The sequence below is a fragment of the Vigna unguiculata genome, chromosome 7 (genome assembly GCF_004118075.2).
Source record: "Vigna unguiculata cultivar IT97K-499-35 chromosome 7, ASM411807v1, whole genome shotgun sequence".
NCBI classification, from domain to species: Eukaryota; Viridiplantae; Streptophyta; class Magnoliopsida; order Fabales; family Fabaceae; genus Vigna; species Vigna unguiculata.
The window spans coordinates 18080256-18101654 of record NC_040285.1 but is presented as its reverse complement, the minus strand read 5'-3'; the positions used below and the strand labels follow the sequence as shown (position 1 = coordinate 18101654).

The 21399-nt window shown below is 32.3% G+C and overlaps 1 protein-coding gene across 1 annotated transcript; it reads left to right on the top strand.

Moving 5' to 3' along the window:
• Nucleotides 1–7293: 7293 nt before the first annotated feature.
• LOC114189778 (protein CUP-SHAPED COTYLEDON 3-like) lies at nt 7294–11558 on the top strand. Its single transcript, XM_028078465.1, has 3 exons — nt 7294–7703; nt 10535–10800; nt 11093–11558. Exons 1-3 carry the CDS (start codon nt 7535–7537, stop codon nt 11528–11530), a joined length of 873 nt encoding a protein of 290 aa, XP_027934266.1. The 5' UTR covers nt 7294–7534; the 3' UTR covers nt 11531–11558.
• The last annotated feature ends 9841 nt before the right edge of the window (nt 11559–21399 follow it).

Sequence of the window (21399 nt, the reverse complement as noted above, 5' to 3'; positions counted from 1 at the left end):
ATTAGCTCTGCCCTCCTCTAAACCAGGTTTGTCACGACTTCACATTTTCCTTCTTGGAAAGATCCTTGGGTCACAACCACTCGTGATTCAATTAGGACTCGTGGCATTAAGTTGAGCCATGCGTTTTGACCTCCAAAATTTGTGTTGATCAGGGGCAGCTCTACATTAAGGAGAAAGTTAGTCTAAGGGGTTAAAACTTAAAATAGAAAAAAGGAAGGGCTTCTTGGCAACTATTTTGTTGAAAATGGGAGACTTTAAAAGAATACATTTTATTTGCAACAAAAGACTACTAAATATACCTTTTAATCACATTTTTCTAAAAACTCATTTTTCTAAATAATCAACAAAAACTAATCAATTAAAGACAAACACAAATTTATTTAAACTAAAACGATATTTTTATAAAAGAAACACCATAAAAGTAGGGTGTTATCAAACCACTTACTATTCATATGTTAAATTAGCACAATAATAACAATAGTGCAATAGAAAACTCATTTAAGAATATTGATTCAAACATAAAAACTCCATCTAAATTGGGGAATATACTAAAGTAAATACAACGGTGAAGTTGTGTGTTGGTTTGTCGTTATAAACAATTATAAATCATCCTACAAATTCACCACAAGAAAATCCTCAATTAGAAATCAATTTTAGAAACAAAAAATAGTTAGTCACTGTAGTGACCAATTTAGATACCAATTTACAAAATTAAAAAATATTGGTTATTAAAATAGTCACTATTATAAATAAAAAATTATACTTGGTTACTAATAATTAATTAGAGACTAATTTATAAACTAATTTATTTTGGTAGCCAAAACTTAGACAGCTAATTTTTAGTGATTAATTTTCTTTGATAGACAAAATCTTGGTAGCTAATTTTAAAGAACATTTTAGTAATCAATTATAATTTTTTATTCGTAATAATAATTATTTTAATAACTAATAAATTTATTTCGTAAATTGATATCTAAATTCGTCATCGATTACTATTAGTCATTAAAATATGTCTTATTTAAAAATTTTCTTGTAGTCATTTTATATATAATTCATTTTCCTTCAGTTACCTAAATGAATTATTGGTGGTAGAATTTTCCAATTTGACTATTCAAAGTTTAAAAATTAAAAGCTCATGTATGTATTAATAATGATTTGCTAGGCCATGTGTGTATATATGTCGGTACCGATAGATAAGACGCACGTCTTAAATAATTGGCACTAATATAATTTCCTCATGTAATAGATATATGCATGGAGTGCGGTGGGTGAGGTTAAGCATGTTCCTATATAGTGTTGAAAATCAAGTATAAATTTAAGGCATGTATTAGATAAAAATAAAAATGTTAAACACCTTATAGGATAAAATATTATCCTATAAATTTATTATTTTAAAATTTCAGGTGAATTTCAATTAGATCGTTTATACTCTAATTTTATTGATGTCTCGTGCTTTTTCTCGAAAAAAATCATCACCGGTATCAATCTATAATTCATTGCTAACTATCTCAAATTAATACACTAAAAATAAAAAATAAAAAAAATCCTAAATGTAAAAAATCTTTTGACAAGACGTTTATAGGCAAACATATGTCCCGGTTAAAAATATTTTTCATGGATATTATATTTCGTTGATATATTCTCTCCCGGAAAAAACCCATCACATAGTTTACTTATTAAGTCATAGTTTATTGTAGGTGGCAGCCGCAAAATTTGGGAAGCTGCCACGAAACGGAACTTGAAGTACTTGTAATTAGAACTACTACTCTTGCAGAACCACTCAACCCTACTCCACCACCTTCACCATTCACTTTTTCATACACAAATTACATCCACTTGTCTCCTTAAGATGCATGCAACGTCACCTACCTCTCTTTTTTCTGCATTTCTTCTATTCAATCATCCAAACAAATCATCACATGTATACAACTCACACATTTTCTTTCACGTACCACTACTCTCCTATATGTCTACTATTTTCTTATCATAACCAATCATTGCTTTATTTTACTAACACCAAAAATAATCTGAGTTATTTCAAACACGCACTCATTTTATCATGCATACAATATTTTCAGTGTATTTATTCATCTGCATGCAACTATTTATATTTATACATGATGACAATCTCACGGTTGGTGCTCGTTTATTTTTTGTTCAAAATTTTATTAGGGTTATACGGTTGAGAATCTAGGAGACGATATAGTGTTGTGGGTGCGTGGAATAGTCAATACTAGCTACCTAGCCTCTTTGATTAAATTAACTAGCACTACTACATGATTGTAGTACCATTAATTTCAACACCGAAAAATATCAGTACACATATTTGTATTAAAACTATAAAATTATACGAATCTCCTTTTTTGTTTAATAAATCTTACTCTTCATTTTATAAATTTTAATCAATAGGAGAGAGAGAGAGAGAATGTTGTTAAACCTCTTCTTTTAGTCTCTTACTTAATTAACTTAATCTAACATTTTAATTAGATTTAATAAACAGTAAATGATTGACAAGTTTCATTATTAAATATGATCTGCGTGTTATTTCTTAATGATACCCAATCATATTCGAGGTTTGTATACGTGACTGATGATGCTTATACTTGTAGAAATCAATTTCCTGCATTTTCAAGTTATCAGAAGAATCTTTGGATGTTGTTTCGTTGTGTGTGTGTCTATACATACATATATATTATATATATTGTATTTTCAAATGGACAATAGCAATATATAAAAACTGAAAAAGACATAAAGTTCTAAATCGTGGGTCTGACGAATCGTTTATCCATTTAAGAGAGCCATCGATCTGATTCACATAATAATAAGGTTGTTTTTTTTGTGCTGTGAGAAAAATTCCTTATGATGGTGGATTTCCTTACAATGTTGCTAAACTAATAAAAGGCAAGCTACAATAGCCTTTGACAAAGGGTTATAGCTAAAGATTCTAAATCTAGCATTATCATAGAAGATGGTAATTGAGAAAGGGTTTAATTAAATAGATACGTATGTAAAATTAATTAAAGTTGATCCTACTTGATTAACTTTGTTTCTTGTTATTTACCACATAATTTGTGGAAAATTTTGAGTGGGGCAATGAATTTGGAAAAAGGAATGTTAATTCGTATTTTTCAGTTTAGAGTAAATATACAAAACATGAGCTTGCACTTTTAAAGCATTATTTTTTGTTTTTGTTTTCATACATACATGGATTTGCTTGTGGAGAAATAACATGGTTGATAAACGATGGAGAGCTTTTGTGGAAGTGCAGAGAATAGAAAACAGCGATAGCAAAAGACAATGTAAAAGGAAGAAGTGTTACATGTGACTGTGTTGAATCCGAAATCGGATTTTGGCTTGATTCTTATAAAAGAAAGCAAGTTACTTTGATGACGATAATGCTGGGTAAAAGTAATGGCCAGTTATGCACTCACGATCTAATCAAGAAAACAGCAAAATTTTCAAAAAAGCGCGTTATGTAAAGTGAACAGATACTCATCTTTCCAAAAGAGCCCTGTGTAATAGAACTGCAAAAGATGCCCATTTTTATGCTTAAACTTCTCCAACAAACGTTATCTTATAATAATATATTATTCATTCTGCTTCACCACAATCTTGAATCCGATTAATTGCTATCAATCGTTCTTTTCTATTGTCAAATTACTTATTCTATATCAGTTAATACTCGTTAATCTGGGAAATTTCAGATCCATCATCCACTTCTCACCAAAGTTGGCTAAATTTCTCTTTGAGAGGTTCCAAAAATCTTCTAACCCAATTCCCAAATCCTCAATATTACTTTTTTTTTTCATCAAATAATTCTTACATAATTTTCATCCAAGCCAAATTTCAGATTCAACAAATATTTATTGCTGTATTTAATTTATATCAATTAGTATAGAGACTCCTTTGGAATCAATAAAAGCTTGAAACGCCCGCACTTACATTCCAGGAAGTATCCATATCTTTTCATATCACACTTCAAATTGGAAGGGTATCGATACCTTTATATATTTTGATCCAATAAAATAATTATTCATACATTAAAATTTATTCGTGGATAATTTTATATTTTAACTCCATGAGTGAAAAAGTTGAGGACTGTTTTATTTTTAGAATTTCATATGAAACAAACAACGTAAATGAAATAGCCGGAAACTAAAAAAAAAAATGTGAAGATCTTAAAAAAAAAAAACCGACGTTATCATCACTATATTACAAGTTCAGGTGATTGTAATTTATTGATTAAAAAATAATTACTATACTTTAAAATGTGGAGGTGGGGTAGAATTCGTTAAAAAAATATTATAATTTGTTCTAGATAGAATGAAAGATGCATGAGAGACAACATTATGAAATATATATATATATATATATATATATATATATATATATATATATATATATATATATATATATTATGATGAAACATGTTGCTCTATTTTGTTAATTAATTAATTGATTAGTAACTGTATTTCAATAAAGTAACCAGCAGAAAACAGTAAAAGGGTTTTCTTGTGAAGCAATTCTTTGGATAATCATTGAAATGAGTTTTGAAAATGCTAAAATACAATAATATTTGTGGGCTCTAGCAACATTGACATGAATATATATGCACCCACCATCACGAAATAAAATAGTTAGGCCAAGATGAAAATCTTAGCTTTATGTGTGAAAAGCCACTGTTGATTGACTGAAAAAAAAAAGAAGCTTGAGACAAGAGTTAGATTGATAAATTATATGAACTAATGATGGTTATGGGATAAAACAATTTTTAGTGGGAGTATAATAATAAAAATTGTATATACTAATTAATTAATGAAGTATAAGGGAAAAGTAGAGACTTAAAAGAGAGAGAGAGATTGGAAAAGAAATTATTGGCCCTGAAAGAGAGGAGAGGAATATGAAGCCGTCACTCATTCTCCAACATCGATCTTCCTCTCTTTCACCTAACAAAGTTCCATCCTTAGACAAAAACCCTAACCTTCACAATCATTTCTATCCTTCGCTAGGGATACTCTTATTATTAATAATAATATTATTAATAATAATAATAATCTTATTTTATAATAATCTTCTACGTCAAGCCCTACTAAATTAATGACGTGTACCTTCAACACGTGGTGCTACTCCCCCATCATTTAGCTTTCAAGGAAAATAACACATCGTTAATTAACAACAATTCCATGTTTCTCCTAAAAAACACTTCTTTCACTTGGCGTAAAACTTCTACCTGCACTCTATTATTTCAAAACTATGTGTTTCATTCATCTATTACCTATTATTCAATCCTTCATTAATTTGTACTCGTTAATCATTCATCTAATTAACGTTCTTGTGAATAAATAAATAAATAAATTTAATCCTAGATTACATGGCACTGTTTCTCCGACAGGATCATATATATTTCATGATTAATGCCTTAGTTCCCCTTTCAATAACCGTCTCTGTTCTGTCCCCACCAAACTTCATCTTTGGGACCACTCACTTCCCATTTCTTGCAATGGCAAAAAAGGTTCATATATATCATCTCATTATAAAAATTTGAAAAGTGACCAATTTTACAAGTAATCCTGGTGTGTTATATTCTCCGTAGTTTTAATTAATACAAAAGATATACGTACATGATCATACTATGTTTTTTCTCCTTTCGTCACATTCCTTCATATATGTATTATTTCCCTCCAAACCTTAATTAATTAAGACAAGTTAAATCACCAGAAACTCATAATTAATAATTGCATGTAAACAGTTGAATTGAAGGTATCTTTAGATTTAAGTATGTGTATGATCAAATAGTTGAAGAAAAGATGGTGAGGGACCCAAGTTGAGTCATCATCTGCCATATATATACTCCCTTCGTTATCATAATTTATTTAGATGATACACGCTGTGACAAATACCATTTTTGTCCGCATCTATATTATTATTGCTCCTGCTAGCATAGCACCCCCATCACTCAGAAAGAAATAAAAAATTAATTTTTTTTTTAAAAAAAATATAGAGAGGAAATGGAAAATTAAAATCCAGATAAACTAGAAAAGGAACATGGCCTTATAATTAGGTTCTGAGCGGACCCCAGATGAAAGACAAATCCGGTGCCCCACAGCACGCACATCCTTCCAAACTCTTATTCAGTGATCCAAAATGGAACATATGGGACTTCCAAGTTCATGATTGGCATTAAATTCTAATTCCAGCTATCCATACATGAATTATTTGATGTGTTTTTTTCTCGGAGCTGTCCATGTTGTTCTATCTACACTGTTCAAGAGGGTTGGTTTGGTTAATAAAAAATGCTTCCGGTGTTCTCAATCTCATACATGGCATGGTATGTGATTTCTGTGTGTTCGTTAACCTATCCATAAAACAAAAACAGATAGAGGCACCTTGTCCTTTACCAAGTGGAGCAGAGTTTTTTAATGTGCGCCATGGAGAAAGATTCTGCATGCAAAAGGAGTGCCACGCAAAACTACTGGAAGGAAAAAAACGAAGAACGTGATTTTGGGATGATCCACAAGTAATTTCCTCGGTTCAATGCACTCTAATTAAATATATTTAGTGCACCATTAGTTAATCAATTAAAGATAAACAAAACAGGAAAAGTGTTGGACTTATTACCAATGAGGTCTCGTTGCTTCACATTTCTGGCCGAAACTTCTCTAACCAGATGCAACCAAAGTTGATCCATGAACGTCATTAAGGAAAAGTAATTGAAAATGATTATCAGAATAGCCATGTCATATTAGATGGATAGATACAAAAATACGGTACAACAACAAAATCATTCCCCTCCTTCAAGTTTCATGAAAGTAGATTAATTATAGATCCGCCTTTATGTAAATTTTAAGGTAATTAAAAGAAAAAGTAAGATATGTACAAAAACAAAATAAATGTGTTGGTTTATTTTCTTGAAAGTACATAAAAACACGTTTTCTTCTTTCTTCTTGCGGAAGATATACAACGGGGAAAAAAATAAAAAAATAAAAAATTAAAAAAAGGTTAATAATGCAAACAAAAGTGGTATTTTGGAGGGTTTCTCTTAATAATTTTACATGGTGTCTTTCTCCTTTCTTTTCTTTTTCCCGTATTTGTTGCAGAAAATTAATCAATCATTCCTCTTTTATTAGTTATTAGATGCTTTCTTGTAACTTTGGTATTTCTTGAAACTTCTTACTATATTTCTCACCAGTTACACAAGCAGGTTCGTGCCTGAACAGTGTAGTAAAGAAATTTTATATGGCAAAGTCTCTTATCATCCTAACTATATATATATACGCCATACCAACCTTTCTGCCATAATACCTTAATATTTCAAATATCCAGAGGGAGTAACCTCTCAATTTAAAGCTTCAATTATATTCTTGATTTTTCACATTTCTATATCCACCTCTACCATATATATCCACAAACCTCTTTTAATCTAAACTTTCAAAAATATCTATATTAGATTTCCCTCTTTCTTTCTTTCTCTCTCTGCCTTTTGCACACTTTGCTCTGCCTTCATCGTTCACTTCCCAAAAACACTACCAAATTCATGGGTCTTAGAGACATTGGTGCTTCACTGCCCCCAGGGTTTCGCTTTTATCCCAGTGATGAGGAGTTGGTCCTTCATTACCTCTACAAAAAGGTCACAAATGAAGAAATTCTCAAGGGTACCCTCATGGAAATCGACTTGCACACATGCGAGCCATGGCAACTTCCAGGTATAAATCATATATATACACATCTTCTTATTAATTTACACAATTATTCACAAATCATGCTTTTCTTCAACATGCATGGAGTTATGTGATTGTATTAGTAGGATCATAACAATGTTTACTTCACATTCGCTAACCAGAGCCTATATACTTCACCTTGTTTGCTCATAAACATGCTGTTTCTAGCTTCAGTTCTGACTCAAAAAATCCCTCTTCAAAGCTTGGCTTTCTTTTTTTTTTGTTAACAAATATGATCAAAACAATTCAAGAAATTAACATAGTTGATAGAGGAACATGTCTGGAGTATATAGTAATAACAAAGTAGAAGATCTTTGCCTCGAGAAGAGGCAAAACTGAGAAGACAACAAAACTGAATGGATAAGAGTTTGAGGAGGCTGTGTTACAGTTATGTTATTCGAGTAATAGTTTATTCAGTTCTTCAATGATTAAGGCAGCGACAACTCGATAAATATTGTCTCTGTCAGTATATAAATAATTATTTCTATTCGTTATAGGAATACATAATCTACCACAACTTGATTTCTGTATTCAAATGCATCATCAACTTGTTTTTCAGAATTTTTAAAACTATTTTACATATATATATTCATAATTTTTTTTTTTTCTTTTCGCATCACTTATGGTTTCTTTGAACTGTATATACCCAAGGGGATGGGTGTGAAATCATCTTTTGTTGACAAACATATGACTATGTGTGCCTTTATAATTGCTTTTGTCCTTTTGAAGTTTGTACATAGTTGTTTTTTGCTGTAAGCGCGTCACAAGCACGTTCAATTTTTATATCGTAAATAAATCTATATGAAGATCATAACGAAGACTTTTGTCTGCCTGCTATGCAGATTCTATATTCCTTTTTTCTTTAATCCTTTTTATTCCCTTACAACCCATTTCCCATCATTTTCTTTCTTCCTCAGTCAAAACATTTTCACCAAACAGTCTATTTCCACGGTTAATTAATTCTTCCACAGTACAATAAATAGTGTTTTTCATCACTCGGTTAGTTATTATTTTTGTCTTTTTTGTACATTTTACACCAAGATGGATATACCCTTCTGAAGTACAAGAACAATTAATACTCCACCTTTTTTTTTGTCCCTCGGTTATTTTGGGAAATCTGTTTTTGGTTTCAAAACAAATGTGATTTACATGCATGTCCTATATCTATACATGAGGGTCCTTCTCATGTGTGCAAATATCGTCTCTATTGCATGGTTAGTTACACCACCAGCAGCAAAACCGTTGAGACCAAACATTGTTCGCTGCTCTGCATGAATGTCCATAAATACACAGATGCACATGCGCCACAGCACTATTATTTGTTTCATATGCAAATGTTTTGGCTTCTTGCTCATCATGAGCCCCTCGATTAGATAAATATAACTATAGCAACATTCATTTAGTACTTTTGATGTTCTTGCAATAAAAGCACAATATCAATCTTGAATAACACAACAAATCCACCATTTTTATAACATAAAAAAAAAAATGCACTTACAACTAGTGAAATCATATTTTTTATCGATCACCTACTATTTTACTATATATTGATGTTTGGTTCTATATATTTAACATACTGTGTGTTTGGTTCGTTCATCTTTCACCCGATCATGTTTTCCAAAGTTATGTTTATCGAGAAATAAGAAAATATTACTAATTAAACCTCTGCTTACAGCCAATGCAACTTGTTTTTTTATCAACAAACAATTATATATATATATATATATATATATATATATATATATATATATATATATATAATGTAATTATTTGCCCTCTACATGGATTGATTGGTCTTATTCATGCTTGTATGATTATCATTTCAATCATCTCCACACATCTATAGATAATTAACGTTTGAAATATCTATTCACCAGAAAAATAATTGTTTACCTTCTAAAATTTCTCCATGCTGTTCATAAAAAAATAAACGATTATTTTTCTCACAATAAAACAAACAAAACATCTATATATTTGTTGAAATAATTCAATTATTTATGTCAATTATATATTGCATTGATATTATGTTTTTTTTAAAATTGAAACAAAAAAGTTAGATTCTAAACATTTTAAGCCTAGAGATTAACTTGCTTACGCGAGAGAAAGTGTATAGATTTTCTAGTTTATGAGAGAGGAAATATTTTGAGTGTATAGATTGACAAACTAAATGATTTAAGAATATTCGAAAACATTGAATTCGTATCTCTGATCACTTCACTTTTGTTGGCCATGATTATTTACTATTTAAGCGACTTTGTCAATTGTGAAGATTCTTATGCATATTATACAATTTTAAAATAAAAATAATTCTTACGATGAATATACAGTACATAATATAATGGTGACTGAATACACACACTAAAAGGAAAGATTACAGCACCTTTTGTTGTTTTTACGTAATCATATAGTCCACAAATTAATGTGAAGTAAAAAGGGGTAAAAAGAAGGTAAAAAGCAGTGTGAGAAACCTCAGAGGCTACGCAATCACATATACATGGTATAATTAAGCAAATTAAAACTACGTGTTTAGGTAATGTTTATCTGATTGGATTGAAAATCGAAAATGGTATGTGATTTATGCTAGGTGACATGTGATGGTGATTACACAGAAGACCTAATTATTATGGTGATAATACTAATAATTATATTTGTTGAAGACAATTAATATTGTACATAATGATAGTACATATCTATATATCTATATATCTATAAACCTATGCGTTTTGATGGTATTATATATACCTACCTTAGTCATGCTTTGTCCATTTGCTACCAAAAACTGACCCATCATGTGTTCATGCATGCGTGCTCTACAGAGGTGGCTAAGCTTAACGCAAACGAATGGTACTTCTTCAGCTTTCGTGATCGCAAATATGCAACCGGCTACCGGACCAATCGCGCAACGACATCTGGGTATTGGAAAGCCACGGGAAAGGATCGTACGGTGTTCGACCCCTCCACGCGTGAGGTTGTAGGGATGAGGAAGACTTTGGTGTTCTACAGGAACAGGGCCCCGAATGGCATCAAAACGTGTTGGATCATGCACGAGTTTCGGTTGGAGACGCCACATATGCCCCCTAAGGTTCGTTTTCGTTTTCACTTTCATTTCACCTCTCCTAGTATACATGCCTCCATTTTCAAACGTCCAATGAATGTTAATCAAGATTAGGTCATGGAAAGCTAATGATTGTAGTTTAGCTTTGAATTAAGATTTAACAAGGTTGTATATGAATATTGTGTTGATGTATATGAAAGGATTGAATTGGATAGAATAGAATATATTCGTTAATAGAAGGTTGTCTTTGGCGCGTGATATTAAGATTGTTTAAGCGTGTGTTCTTGGTAATTAGGTGAAAATTGTTTGTTGATTGCAGGAGGACTGGGTTTTGTGTAGAGTGTTTCACAAAGGCAAATCAGACAACAGTGCCAAACTAAACTCACAACTCATGTATGAGAACACAGTTCCATCCCTAACTCTGGCTTCGTCATCTCCAACCAACCAAACCATTGGGTATAACCAACTTCCCCATTTCTCTTCCTCAATCACACCCCATCACAATCATCATCATCATCAAAATCAAAATCAAAGCCAAACCCAAAACAACAACTCCTTCATGGGCCTCCTTCACTTTTCTAGGGAAACAAATGCAAACTCTAGCACCATCACTCAGATAAGTCCCAAATGTGATGATGGGTATGGGTTTCTATGGGACATGGAGATCGAAGAAAATAGCTTCCATGATGGCGTGGCCTCCAACATGGTCGACGGAATGAGATTCGAGGTTGATAATAATAGTGTGGTCTTGTTATGAAAAACCAGAAACAAAAAAAAAAATGAAATGTGTACATATTATATATACCTATATCTTGTGGTTCATATATCGTAAGTTACGGAAAATTGTTGGTGTGATGTGATAATGGTGTTTAGCTTTAGGGGGCAAGTCACGTGATTGGATTGGGATCGGTTCTTCCATATGGTTGGGGCCACTGTTCAAGTGTTATATATATACCAGTGTTGTTAATTAGGTTTTTTCGTATTAATATTATTATTTTTTGGGTGGGAAAGGTTATTTATATATACATTTAGCATTTGTAGATGGAGATAGTGATACTTTAATATATGTACCATTTGTTAATTTATAATTAATATATTATTACTGTTCACTATATCATTATATTGCTCTCTTTCTAGATTATTTCTTTTGTGTGTTTTTGTTTTTGTTTTCTGCAAAGGATAGTTTTGGTTTACTCAATTCTCTCCTCTCAAATTACAAAATTTTATGAAAATAGGTGCAATTTTATTTATAAATTATTGGGATGAGTAGATTTCGGAAAGATGAATTATGCAGGTAGACCGAATTCGGAAAACGATTTTAAAACGAAGAATTTTTTTTCAATTTTCTTTATAATTTTAGAATAAGTCTTCCTAAAGGTGGCAATTTTTTTTTTTTTTACTCACTAACACAATTTTCATGCAAATCAAAATTTCAAGGTAAACTAATATATATTTGAAGTCGCAAATATTCTAATAATAATAATAAATAATAGTAAAAAAATAGAAAAGTGTAACTTCATAAAGTTGATAAATATTATTTTATCAATCCTATAAACCGATCGATTACTTCACTTCAGATATATAAATTTTGAAAATTGTATTTTAGATTGATACTTTTAATTACTTTCACAATATTCTCTATTGAGAAAGGTATTATTAACAAAAATCTTCTTTGGATGCTCCGGAAAATAATAAATTATGTTAGATTAATGAAAATTGAACATTCAATACTCTAAGTAAAACTCAATAGTATATTAAACAATCAAATAATTTTTTTTTTACTTTATAAAGTATTTTGATATTCAAAACGAGATTAAGGAAAAATTTTGATCTGTAAGAAAAAAATGTATAATAACGGAGCACTTGGGTGGGTGCACCAATCCTGTATATAAAAAGTATAAAATAAAATGGTATATGTTTAACGAAAAACAAAAAAAAAAAAATTGCACTAAAGTGTCATATTTTCCCATCAACTTACATCTTCTCTTTAAGGTTTTAGGTTGCTAACATTCACATGACATTACATTACATGCTCTTGTTACATTTACATGCACTAAAGTATTAACATTTTATGTGTCTGGACTTTGTCACACGTAAATTAAGAATGTATAATATTATATTGTTTATTAGAAAAAGTACTTTCATCTTTTATAATGTGTAATAATGTGTTGTGCGTAGTCATTGTTATTTAAACAAAACATAATCATATTTTTATATTTAGTTGTTTTCGGCACTTACACAAATTACAAATTATAGAGTGATGTATGGTCCACTTTTCGTTCTGTCCCCTTTTCTTAGGATTGTCCCTAACTATTGGGTCTTAGGGCTGGTCCAAAAAGGAAAAACAGACCTACTATGCCCCAAACCCTAACCTATGGTCACTTTCGTAAAAACAGAAACCACACCTCCTTGAGTTGCTGCTGCTGTCCTCTGCTAGGGTTTCAAAGTTCCCTCAGATTCACGTTTGGCTTGACCTTGATTCTGCTCACGTAAGTATCTTTTAATTCCTACCGCCATTTCTAGTATAGTTTTCGTGGTCACAGTTGGAAGCCCTGTAATAACTCGTTTTTGTCCGATATTTCCAGTTTGCGAGTCTGGTTCTAGAACTGTTGTGCTCTGTGATTCAGTGTCGAAGTCCCGTACGAACCCCTTCCAAGTAAGGGAAGCTAGAATCCTCCTTATTGTTTGGGGTAATTGTGGTTGTTTGGTGTTGGTTTCATGATTGATTGAGTATTTGCCTGTTGTCATGGATGTACGAAATGGTTGGTTTATTGTTTGGGTATGCCAATGTGTCTGCTGCAGGTGAAAACAGTGGCGAGCACTGATAAACTCGCCCAAGTGAGCTGGTCTCGCCTAGGCAAGATTAACAAAGGCTCGCCTAAGTTATTTTTTCCACGGATGGTTGCCCAGGCGACCCACTACATTTTTGAGCGAGCGAACGTCTCGCTTAGGCGAGGAGAGTCTCGCCTAAGCGAGAATGCATGCAAGGCCACTGTTCTGGAAGTCGAGCTCTCGCCTAGGCGAAGGGAGCTCGCCTGAGCGAGGGTCCTCCTCGCCTGGGCGAGACCCTTCTGCCTGAGCGAGAAGCTGGGCGAGAAGGTGGTTGGCCTTGATGTTTTCCTTGATTTCAAATGTTGACAATATGCTTGTATGGGTATTATCTTTAAGAATATGAACTAAATGACCTTGATGAATGGGATGGTGTATGAGTTGTGATTTATGAGTTTTAACATGATGTGAGTATGATATATGTATGAGATGATTCATGGAATTGAAATGATGAGTTTGGTATGAGTTCGACATGAGACATGAAAGGGTTGGTATCAATGTGGCATGATAATGATATGAGACGGAGTTCCATATTCATGGTTCGAGAATAATGAGTTGGTATGGTTTGGCTGGGAATACGAAAGAGGTGAATTATGAGAAATTGTATGTGATGTATATGTATATATGTGTGTATGCATGTTGAATCCGTTTGATTGATTAAGAATGATTGGTCTGTGTCAGTGTGTAATTCCTTGAGGTCCCTAGGTGGGACTTTCAGGGTCGCGCTTCAGTGGTCGGGATGTAATCCCATGGCCCGTGTTAGTGGGTGACCATGGTGGTGGCCCATCTATATAATTTGGTAAGGATTCAAGGTAAGGATTGCATCCTGACACTCTAAGGAGTCAGTTAGTCTCACTTAGAGTGGACTGACTCTTGTGGTGAGAGTAGCAGGAGGCCTGAAACTCATTAAGGGCTAACCTTGTGCGTGAGGGAATTATTTCATTGTAACACTTGTAACACATAACTCGGGGGTGAGCAGAGGTATCCACCACAAGTGCAAGCGTCCGCTGAATCCGACCAGGTTATATGTATCCAGATGAGTCGAGTCGAGTCTTAGTGTATTGTTTGGAAGGTCGTAACATGCTTGTGTGACGTATGTATAATGGACTGTGAATATGCATTTGATTTCTTTGATGAAATGGTTTTTGGCTCTAGCTTACCCTTTGCTTGTTTAATTGTCTTGTGTGTGGTACTTCTCTTTTGTGATGATCATCAATTTATTGATGTGAGCAGAAGCGAGAGGTTCTCGCGGTCAACAGGGGAACGGTGACTCCGCTATGTAGCCCGCCTGGGCTGGATCCTGATTTATGATCTTTCTTTTAGGGCCACGGCTCATATACCATTGTCCTTTAAATTTGCATTTGGATTACTGTAGAATAATTGTAATTGTTTCTCTTGGCACCGTTTTGCGTTCTGGTTGGTTGTATGGAGTTACTTTTAAACTACGGGACTACGTTAAGATATTATCCAAGCGTGATGCTTCGTTTAATTACGCTATTAATTAAATGGGGTGTTACAATGATGAACTTACCTTTAACACATCTTGTAAGGCCTTCTTATTTCAGCCCTAATCTTTAAGGGTCGCTCCAAATCTAATGGGCCTAAGAGTTGGCCCAAAAGAGAAACCAAACCCTAAGTCTGCCCTAACACACTCATTCTACTCACTTTCAGAAAATCTTAGAGCTGCAGTCGTCTCCCTCTTTGCTAGGGTTTGGTATCACCTTGGTCAATCAAGTTCGAACCAGTTCATTTCTTCCACGTAAGTGTTTCCTCATCTGTGCTTTCATTTTCTGCTACTATTACTCTAGGTAACTTATGTCCCTATTGTCCTTCAAATTTTTCTAGCTCCTTAAGTTGTTCCTGAGCTAACCTCAGGGCTGCTGTGCTCGCTAGTTGTGGTTTAGGAGTCTTGTGCTAGCTTATTTCCAAGTAAGGGAAGCTAGAACCCTTTTGTCTGGTGTGATTGTGGTTTGTACTATTCTTGGTTTCATGATTTTTGAGTTGAGTACTGTTATGGATGCCTGGATTTGTCTGGTTATTTTGTTTGACATATGTATGTGGCTGATGCAGGTGTGAACAGTGGCGATGGCTGATAATCTCGCCTAAGCGAGCTTGCCTCGCCTAGGCGAGATGATTAGAGACTCGCCCAAGCCTTTTCACTCGAGTGGTCGCTCAGGCGACCAGCTCAGTTTTGAGCGAGCGAGCGTCTCACTCAGTCGAGAGGAGTCTCGCTTAAGCGAGAATGTGTAGAGGCCACTGTTCCAGATTATCGAGCTCTCGCCTAGGCGAAGGGAGCTTGCCTGAGCGAGAGACCCTCTCGCTTGAGCGAGACCCTTTGGCCTGAGTGAAGAGCTGGGCGAGAGTGCGTCCTGGTTTGATATTTTCTCTGTTCTTGGATGTTTGGCATGTATTTGATTGAATTACTATATAATGGCATGATGTGAATGAATATGCATGAGTGGGAAGGTGTATGAGTTGTGAATGATGAATTTGGATAATTCTTGGCATGTAATGAACATGAAATGGTTGGTTATGAAAGTGGCGTGGTATTGATATGAGATAAAATTCTATATTCATGGATGGAGGATGATAAGTTGGTATGAATTTCACATGTGACATGAATGAGGATTGGTTACAGAGAATGGCATGAAATTTATATGCATGATGAGTATCCCTTTATCATTTGATTTTGATTGGTCTGTGGTCAGTGCGTAATTCCTTGAAATCTCTAGGTGAGATTTTAGGGTCGTGCTTCAGTGGTCGGGACATAATTCCATGAACCCTGTTAGTGGGGATTCATGGTGGTGCCCCATTTATATAATTTGGTAAGGATTCAAGGTAAGGTTGCATCCTGGCGCTCTAAGGAGTCAGTTAGTCTCACTTAGAGTGGACTGACTCTTGTGGTGAGAGTAGTAGGAGGCTTGAAAGTCATTAAGGGCTAATCTTGTTTGTGGAGGATTGAGACATTGTAACACTTGTAACACTTACCTCGGGGGTGAGCAACTAAGGGGTGAGCAGAGATATCCACCACAAGTGCAAGCATTCGCTGAATCCGACTAGATTATATGTATCTAGATGAGTCGAGTCTGAGTCTAGTGTATTGCTTGGGGAGTCATAACATGTTTGGATGACATATACTGCTTGGACTGCGAAATAGCATGTGATTGTATGATCAACTGTTTTTTACTCTAACTTACCTTTTGTTTGTTTGTTGTATGTTCTGTATGTGTGGTTTTCTCTTTTTGCGATTATCATCAATTTATTGATGTGAGCATATACAAGAAACACCCGTGGTCCACAGAGAGGTGATGGTTCCGCTGTGTAGCCCACCTGAGCTGGATTCTACTGTTTTGGGTCTTATTTTAGGGCCATGGCCTATGTATTGGTTGTCCTTTAAATTTCCGTTTTATTTCCGTTAAATATTTGTATCTGGTTTAGTGTGACATCGTTATGTGCCTTGGATAGTTGTAAGGAGTTATGTTTAAACTCCAAGACTGTGCTACTATATTATTTTGATGTGACGCTTCCTTAAATTACGTTTATTAATTAAATGGGGTGTTACACATCTCAAAAGTAATGCCATTTCATGTATAACGTTTGAACTTTCTTGCGCCCTTACATTACTTGTTTCATCATTTTACCTTTCCAATTTCCATGGTTTCTTTGGAAACTTTTATTAGAGCACTTTACATTTTTTCATCATCGTTCATCACCATCATCACCATTTTCCTTTAGGTACATCACTAATGGCTTCCTCTTCTTCCTCCTTTTATTCTTTCCCTAAAAATAGTCCTAGTTAGAGGTTGTTGACATTGGAGAGGAATTGTTTTCAGAGTTCTCTACTTCATTTCTCTAGAGAGGTGATACAAAGGAATCTTTTTTTTTTTTTTCGTTCCACCATAAACTTGATGTTACCACCAAGCCATTGGCCAAAATGGTCGTGGCTGATTCCTATAAAACAACTTAATAATATTATCTCAACATATTTGAGGAATTTCAATGTCATATGAAAATGAAAAGAGGTTTCACAGATAAACATTTGTATCTATTATATTTCAATGGGGAGATTTGTTGTCCTATGTACAATAGTTTTAAATTGTATAAGAGTCAAGAGAAGAACAATTCAAATACATCTTCTTTTAACTCAGACATTTTTTTCCGAAGACAAAATTGTTACAAAAACTCCAAAAACAAACCATATTTCAAATTATAGTAATTGATTCTAATATTATTACAATAAACTTAAATTTCAATTACAAAATAAAAATATAATTTAACTCTTATCCATATGAGACATGCACTTATAGGATTCTTTTTGCGGAAAAAGAATATAAATATAAAATAATAAGGAGGAACATAACATATTATGGGATATTGAAAGTAATTGCTCGCTAATTATTTAAGTTTTGAAACTTTGCGAAACCAAGTTGACTCAAGAATATACATTATCAACTTGAATTATTATGTCTTCCCCAGCATGACACGTTAATAGATTTTAAGATTACGTTTTTATTAATTATATTGAAGAGATAAACATTTCAGCATTCAAAATTATTTTACATTTATTACGTATTTTATTATGTAGTTATGATGACACAAGCAAAATAGATATAAATATTTCACATTAAATACTTTATAATGCTTTTCAAAATAACCCAGTGAATGTATTTTTTTATATATTAAATATTGTCTTTTTCTCGCAGAAACTTTTATTTTTTAACTTTTTGAAGACATAATATAATTTTTTGATGTTTTTTTTTTTTTCTAAAATTTTATGTGGGTGGTTAATGGTAAAGCATGCTTCTTTATTGGCACAGATTCGGTTCCTTATTTTCAACGGGAATCTTCCGTCTATTCATGCATCTTAAGAGACATAAACTAGACTTGGTCTCAGTATATATGATATTTTGCAATCTCAATAAAATTTTATATTATTGGTATCATTTCAAACCCTTAGATAATGTTATTAGAATTGAAAGAAAATAAAGCACATGACACGTTAAAATGGCAAAAAAAAAATGATGTTATTAATATTACAATTTATCATTATGCATTGGTTATAAAATACAACAATATGACCTTTTAAGATTACATGACATCAGGTTCCTTTAACTTTTAAAAACAAATCCATAAGGTTTTTTCTGTTCAAACTTCTGCCATTAGTTTTATAATTCGTGAATAAGAATGGTCATAAATTATAAATTACAAAATTGACACCATAATTTCTTTTACTACTATTTGATATTATCTTTTTAGTACTATTTATTTTGTATTTTTTAATTTCAAAAATTATTTTTTAATAAGATTATTTTATTTTTATAAAAATTGTTAAATGGTTGTTAAATAATATCAAATAACTTTTTTCTAAATTATATTATATCTAAATTAAAAATATTAATATTATTTATTACCTGGGTTGATTTGAGTAAAAAGTAGTGGTATCTTTACTTTTTGAAAACTGAGATTCGGTTCAACCATTTACTAATAATGAAATGAAATTAAATAAATAAGAAGACTAAAAAGTTATAATTAAGCCTATGAATTATAAGTGCTTAGTATATTATTTAAAGTTTATAATGCATATATACACAATAAGTGTATTAGATATGACATGTATCTGATATGTCAATACGTTTATTTTTAAAATAATAGGATACGATACGTGATAGATACGTGATATATGAATAATGAAAAGTGTACAATAATTCTTATAAACATAATAAATATATGAATGTTAATGTGTGAAGCCAAATTTTCTAATTAGAGACCAATTATTTTGGTAGTCAAAACCTTGTAGCTAATGTTAGTGACCAATTTAAAAATCAATTCATCATTGAAAATATTTTAATTACCAATTTAGAGACCGGTTATAATTTTTTTGGAACTATTTTAGTTGTCAATTTGGTTACTTAATAGTGACTAATTATTTTTGTCACTAAAATTTGTCACTATTCAAGATTTTATTGTAGCGTACTACTACTTTATAAATTAGATACTTCATTGATAAGTATCATTAAAGTATCAGACACGATACGTGTCGGATATGGATATGTGACCCAAGTTGAAGCATCGATGCATTATAGTTTAAAGTAGTTATAAATTCTTCATCCAGTAAATTCCTGTCATTTATATTTATAGTAAAGATTCATTAAATCTGTATGAATTTCCTGTGAGTAAACACCTAATTAGGATATGATTTATGCAGTGTTATTTTGCACAAATTTACTATGTAAAGGAAATTAGGAAAGCGATGATTCAAGTATAATAATTGTGTTTGTTTGGGTGTGAGTAGAGGAGTTTGGAAGCGATGAATAGCGGGATTGCTCTGAAATCCCATATTGTTATATGTGTGATGATTTGAGGGTGACCAATAATCATTTACCGAATTACCCTTGTATGAACTCACGTTTCATGCACATATGTGTTGTGGTGTGTTGAGTTTGATGAAATGGAGAAGAGACCATTGTTTATGGTGAAGAACCCGTGTCAATAATGGAGGATTGGTGATTGATGTTGTGTAGGTCCACGGTGACAAAAATGAAGAAGACGAAGCATTGAACGATTCTGAAATATTGTAGAAAGAGTGGAATCGTTATTAAGAGAGATGAAACCAATTTCATATTCTTGTGTAGTGTGTTTTGGAATGATTCCCTCCATTATGGATCGATTTCAAGGTTCTGTAACGTGGTTTGGATCAATTCTCTCCACCATGAATTGATTCCATGCTTGTGTAACGTGGTTTGGAATGATTCCCTCCACCATAGAATGATTCCATGTTTCATCCATGGAGTTTGGAACAATTCCCTTGGTTTGGATCCGACTTCATGCAATTGTTTTGACTTCTTCTTTTTGTTTTGCAAGCATATGTAAATATTTAATTGATTTTCATACCAAGTATATTGTATTTTTTATATTTTTAAATAATAATTATGTTTTTTTTAATTTCATTCATTGAATAAAAATTAAAAAAATAGTTCTAACTCATCTAAATATAATTTTATAATACTTTTAAATCAACTTCACTCTCAAATTTATCCAATCCTTTCCTCTCTCTCTCCATCAAACAATCCTTCAAAAAGAACACATAGTGAACATGTTGATAAACAATAATTTAAATACATCAAACTCTACTATAGTCTATTTCAAAATATTGTTAGTGTACAATTAACCTTGTATCTAATGCATACATGATTAAACATAATAAAAAAATGTCTTCTAGTAATGAAAATGTGTTACAATAGTTTGAGAAATTGGACATCTTAAGCTACAATAAGTGAAATATATATCTCTTATTTATAGATTTATGTGATTAATATTTCCAACCATGAATTAGGTCAACATATATATTGTCCTAAATATGTGACTTAATTAGTACAGTTCTAACATATCATTGATAAATTTAATAATAATTACCTTTAGAAGAAAAAATATTATTTCAAGAACACATACATCAACCACTACAAGAAAAAATGGTATTACCTACTACACAAATCCGTATATAATGTCCAAAATTCGTAGGCAAAACAAATTTACCTACGAATTACCTATGGACAGAAATCCATAAGTAATATGATTGTAGCTAACGCTTACCTATGGATATTGGAATTCATAGGTAATTACGTACCGATATATACGTAGGTAGGTAATTACCTACCGATATATTTGTAGGTAATTACCTTTTTTTAAAGCTTTTGGTTTTGGATTGTTTGTCCTGCGATTTATCCTAAGTATATTTTCTGATACAGTTCAAATTAATATTGTATCAACACATTATGTAGAAAAATTATAATGCTTATA

Bases quoted from the DNA above. Each gene is read 5' to 3' on its own strand.
- LOC114189778 (XM_028078465.1), top strand. From the start codon at position 7,535: ATGGGTCTTAGAGACATTGGTGCTTCACTGCCCCCAGGGTTTCGCTTT. The intron at 7,704-10,534 runs GTATAAATCATA...CGTGCTCTACAG, and splicing joins CGAGCCATGGCAACTTCCAG to AGGTGGCTAAGCTTAACGCA. The intron at 10,801-11,092 runs GTTCGTTTTCGT...TGTTGATTGCAG, and splicing joins CGCCACATATGCCCCCTAAG to GAGGACTGGGTTTTGTGTAG.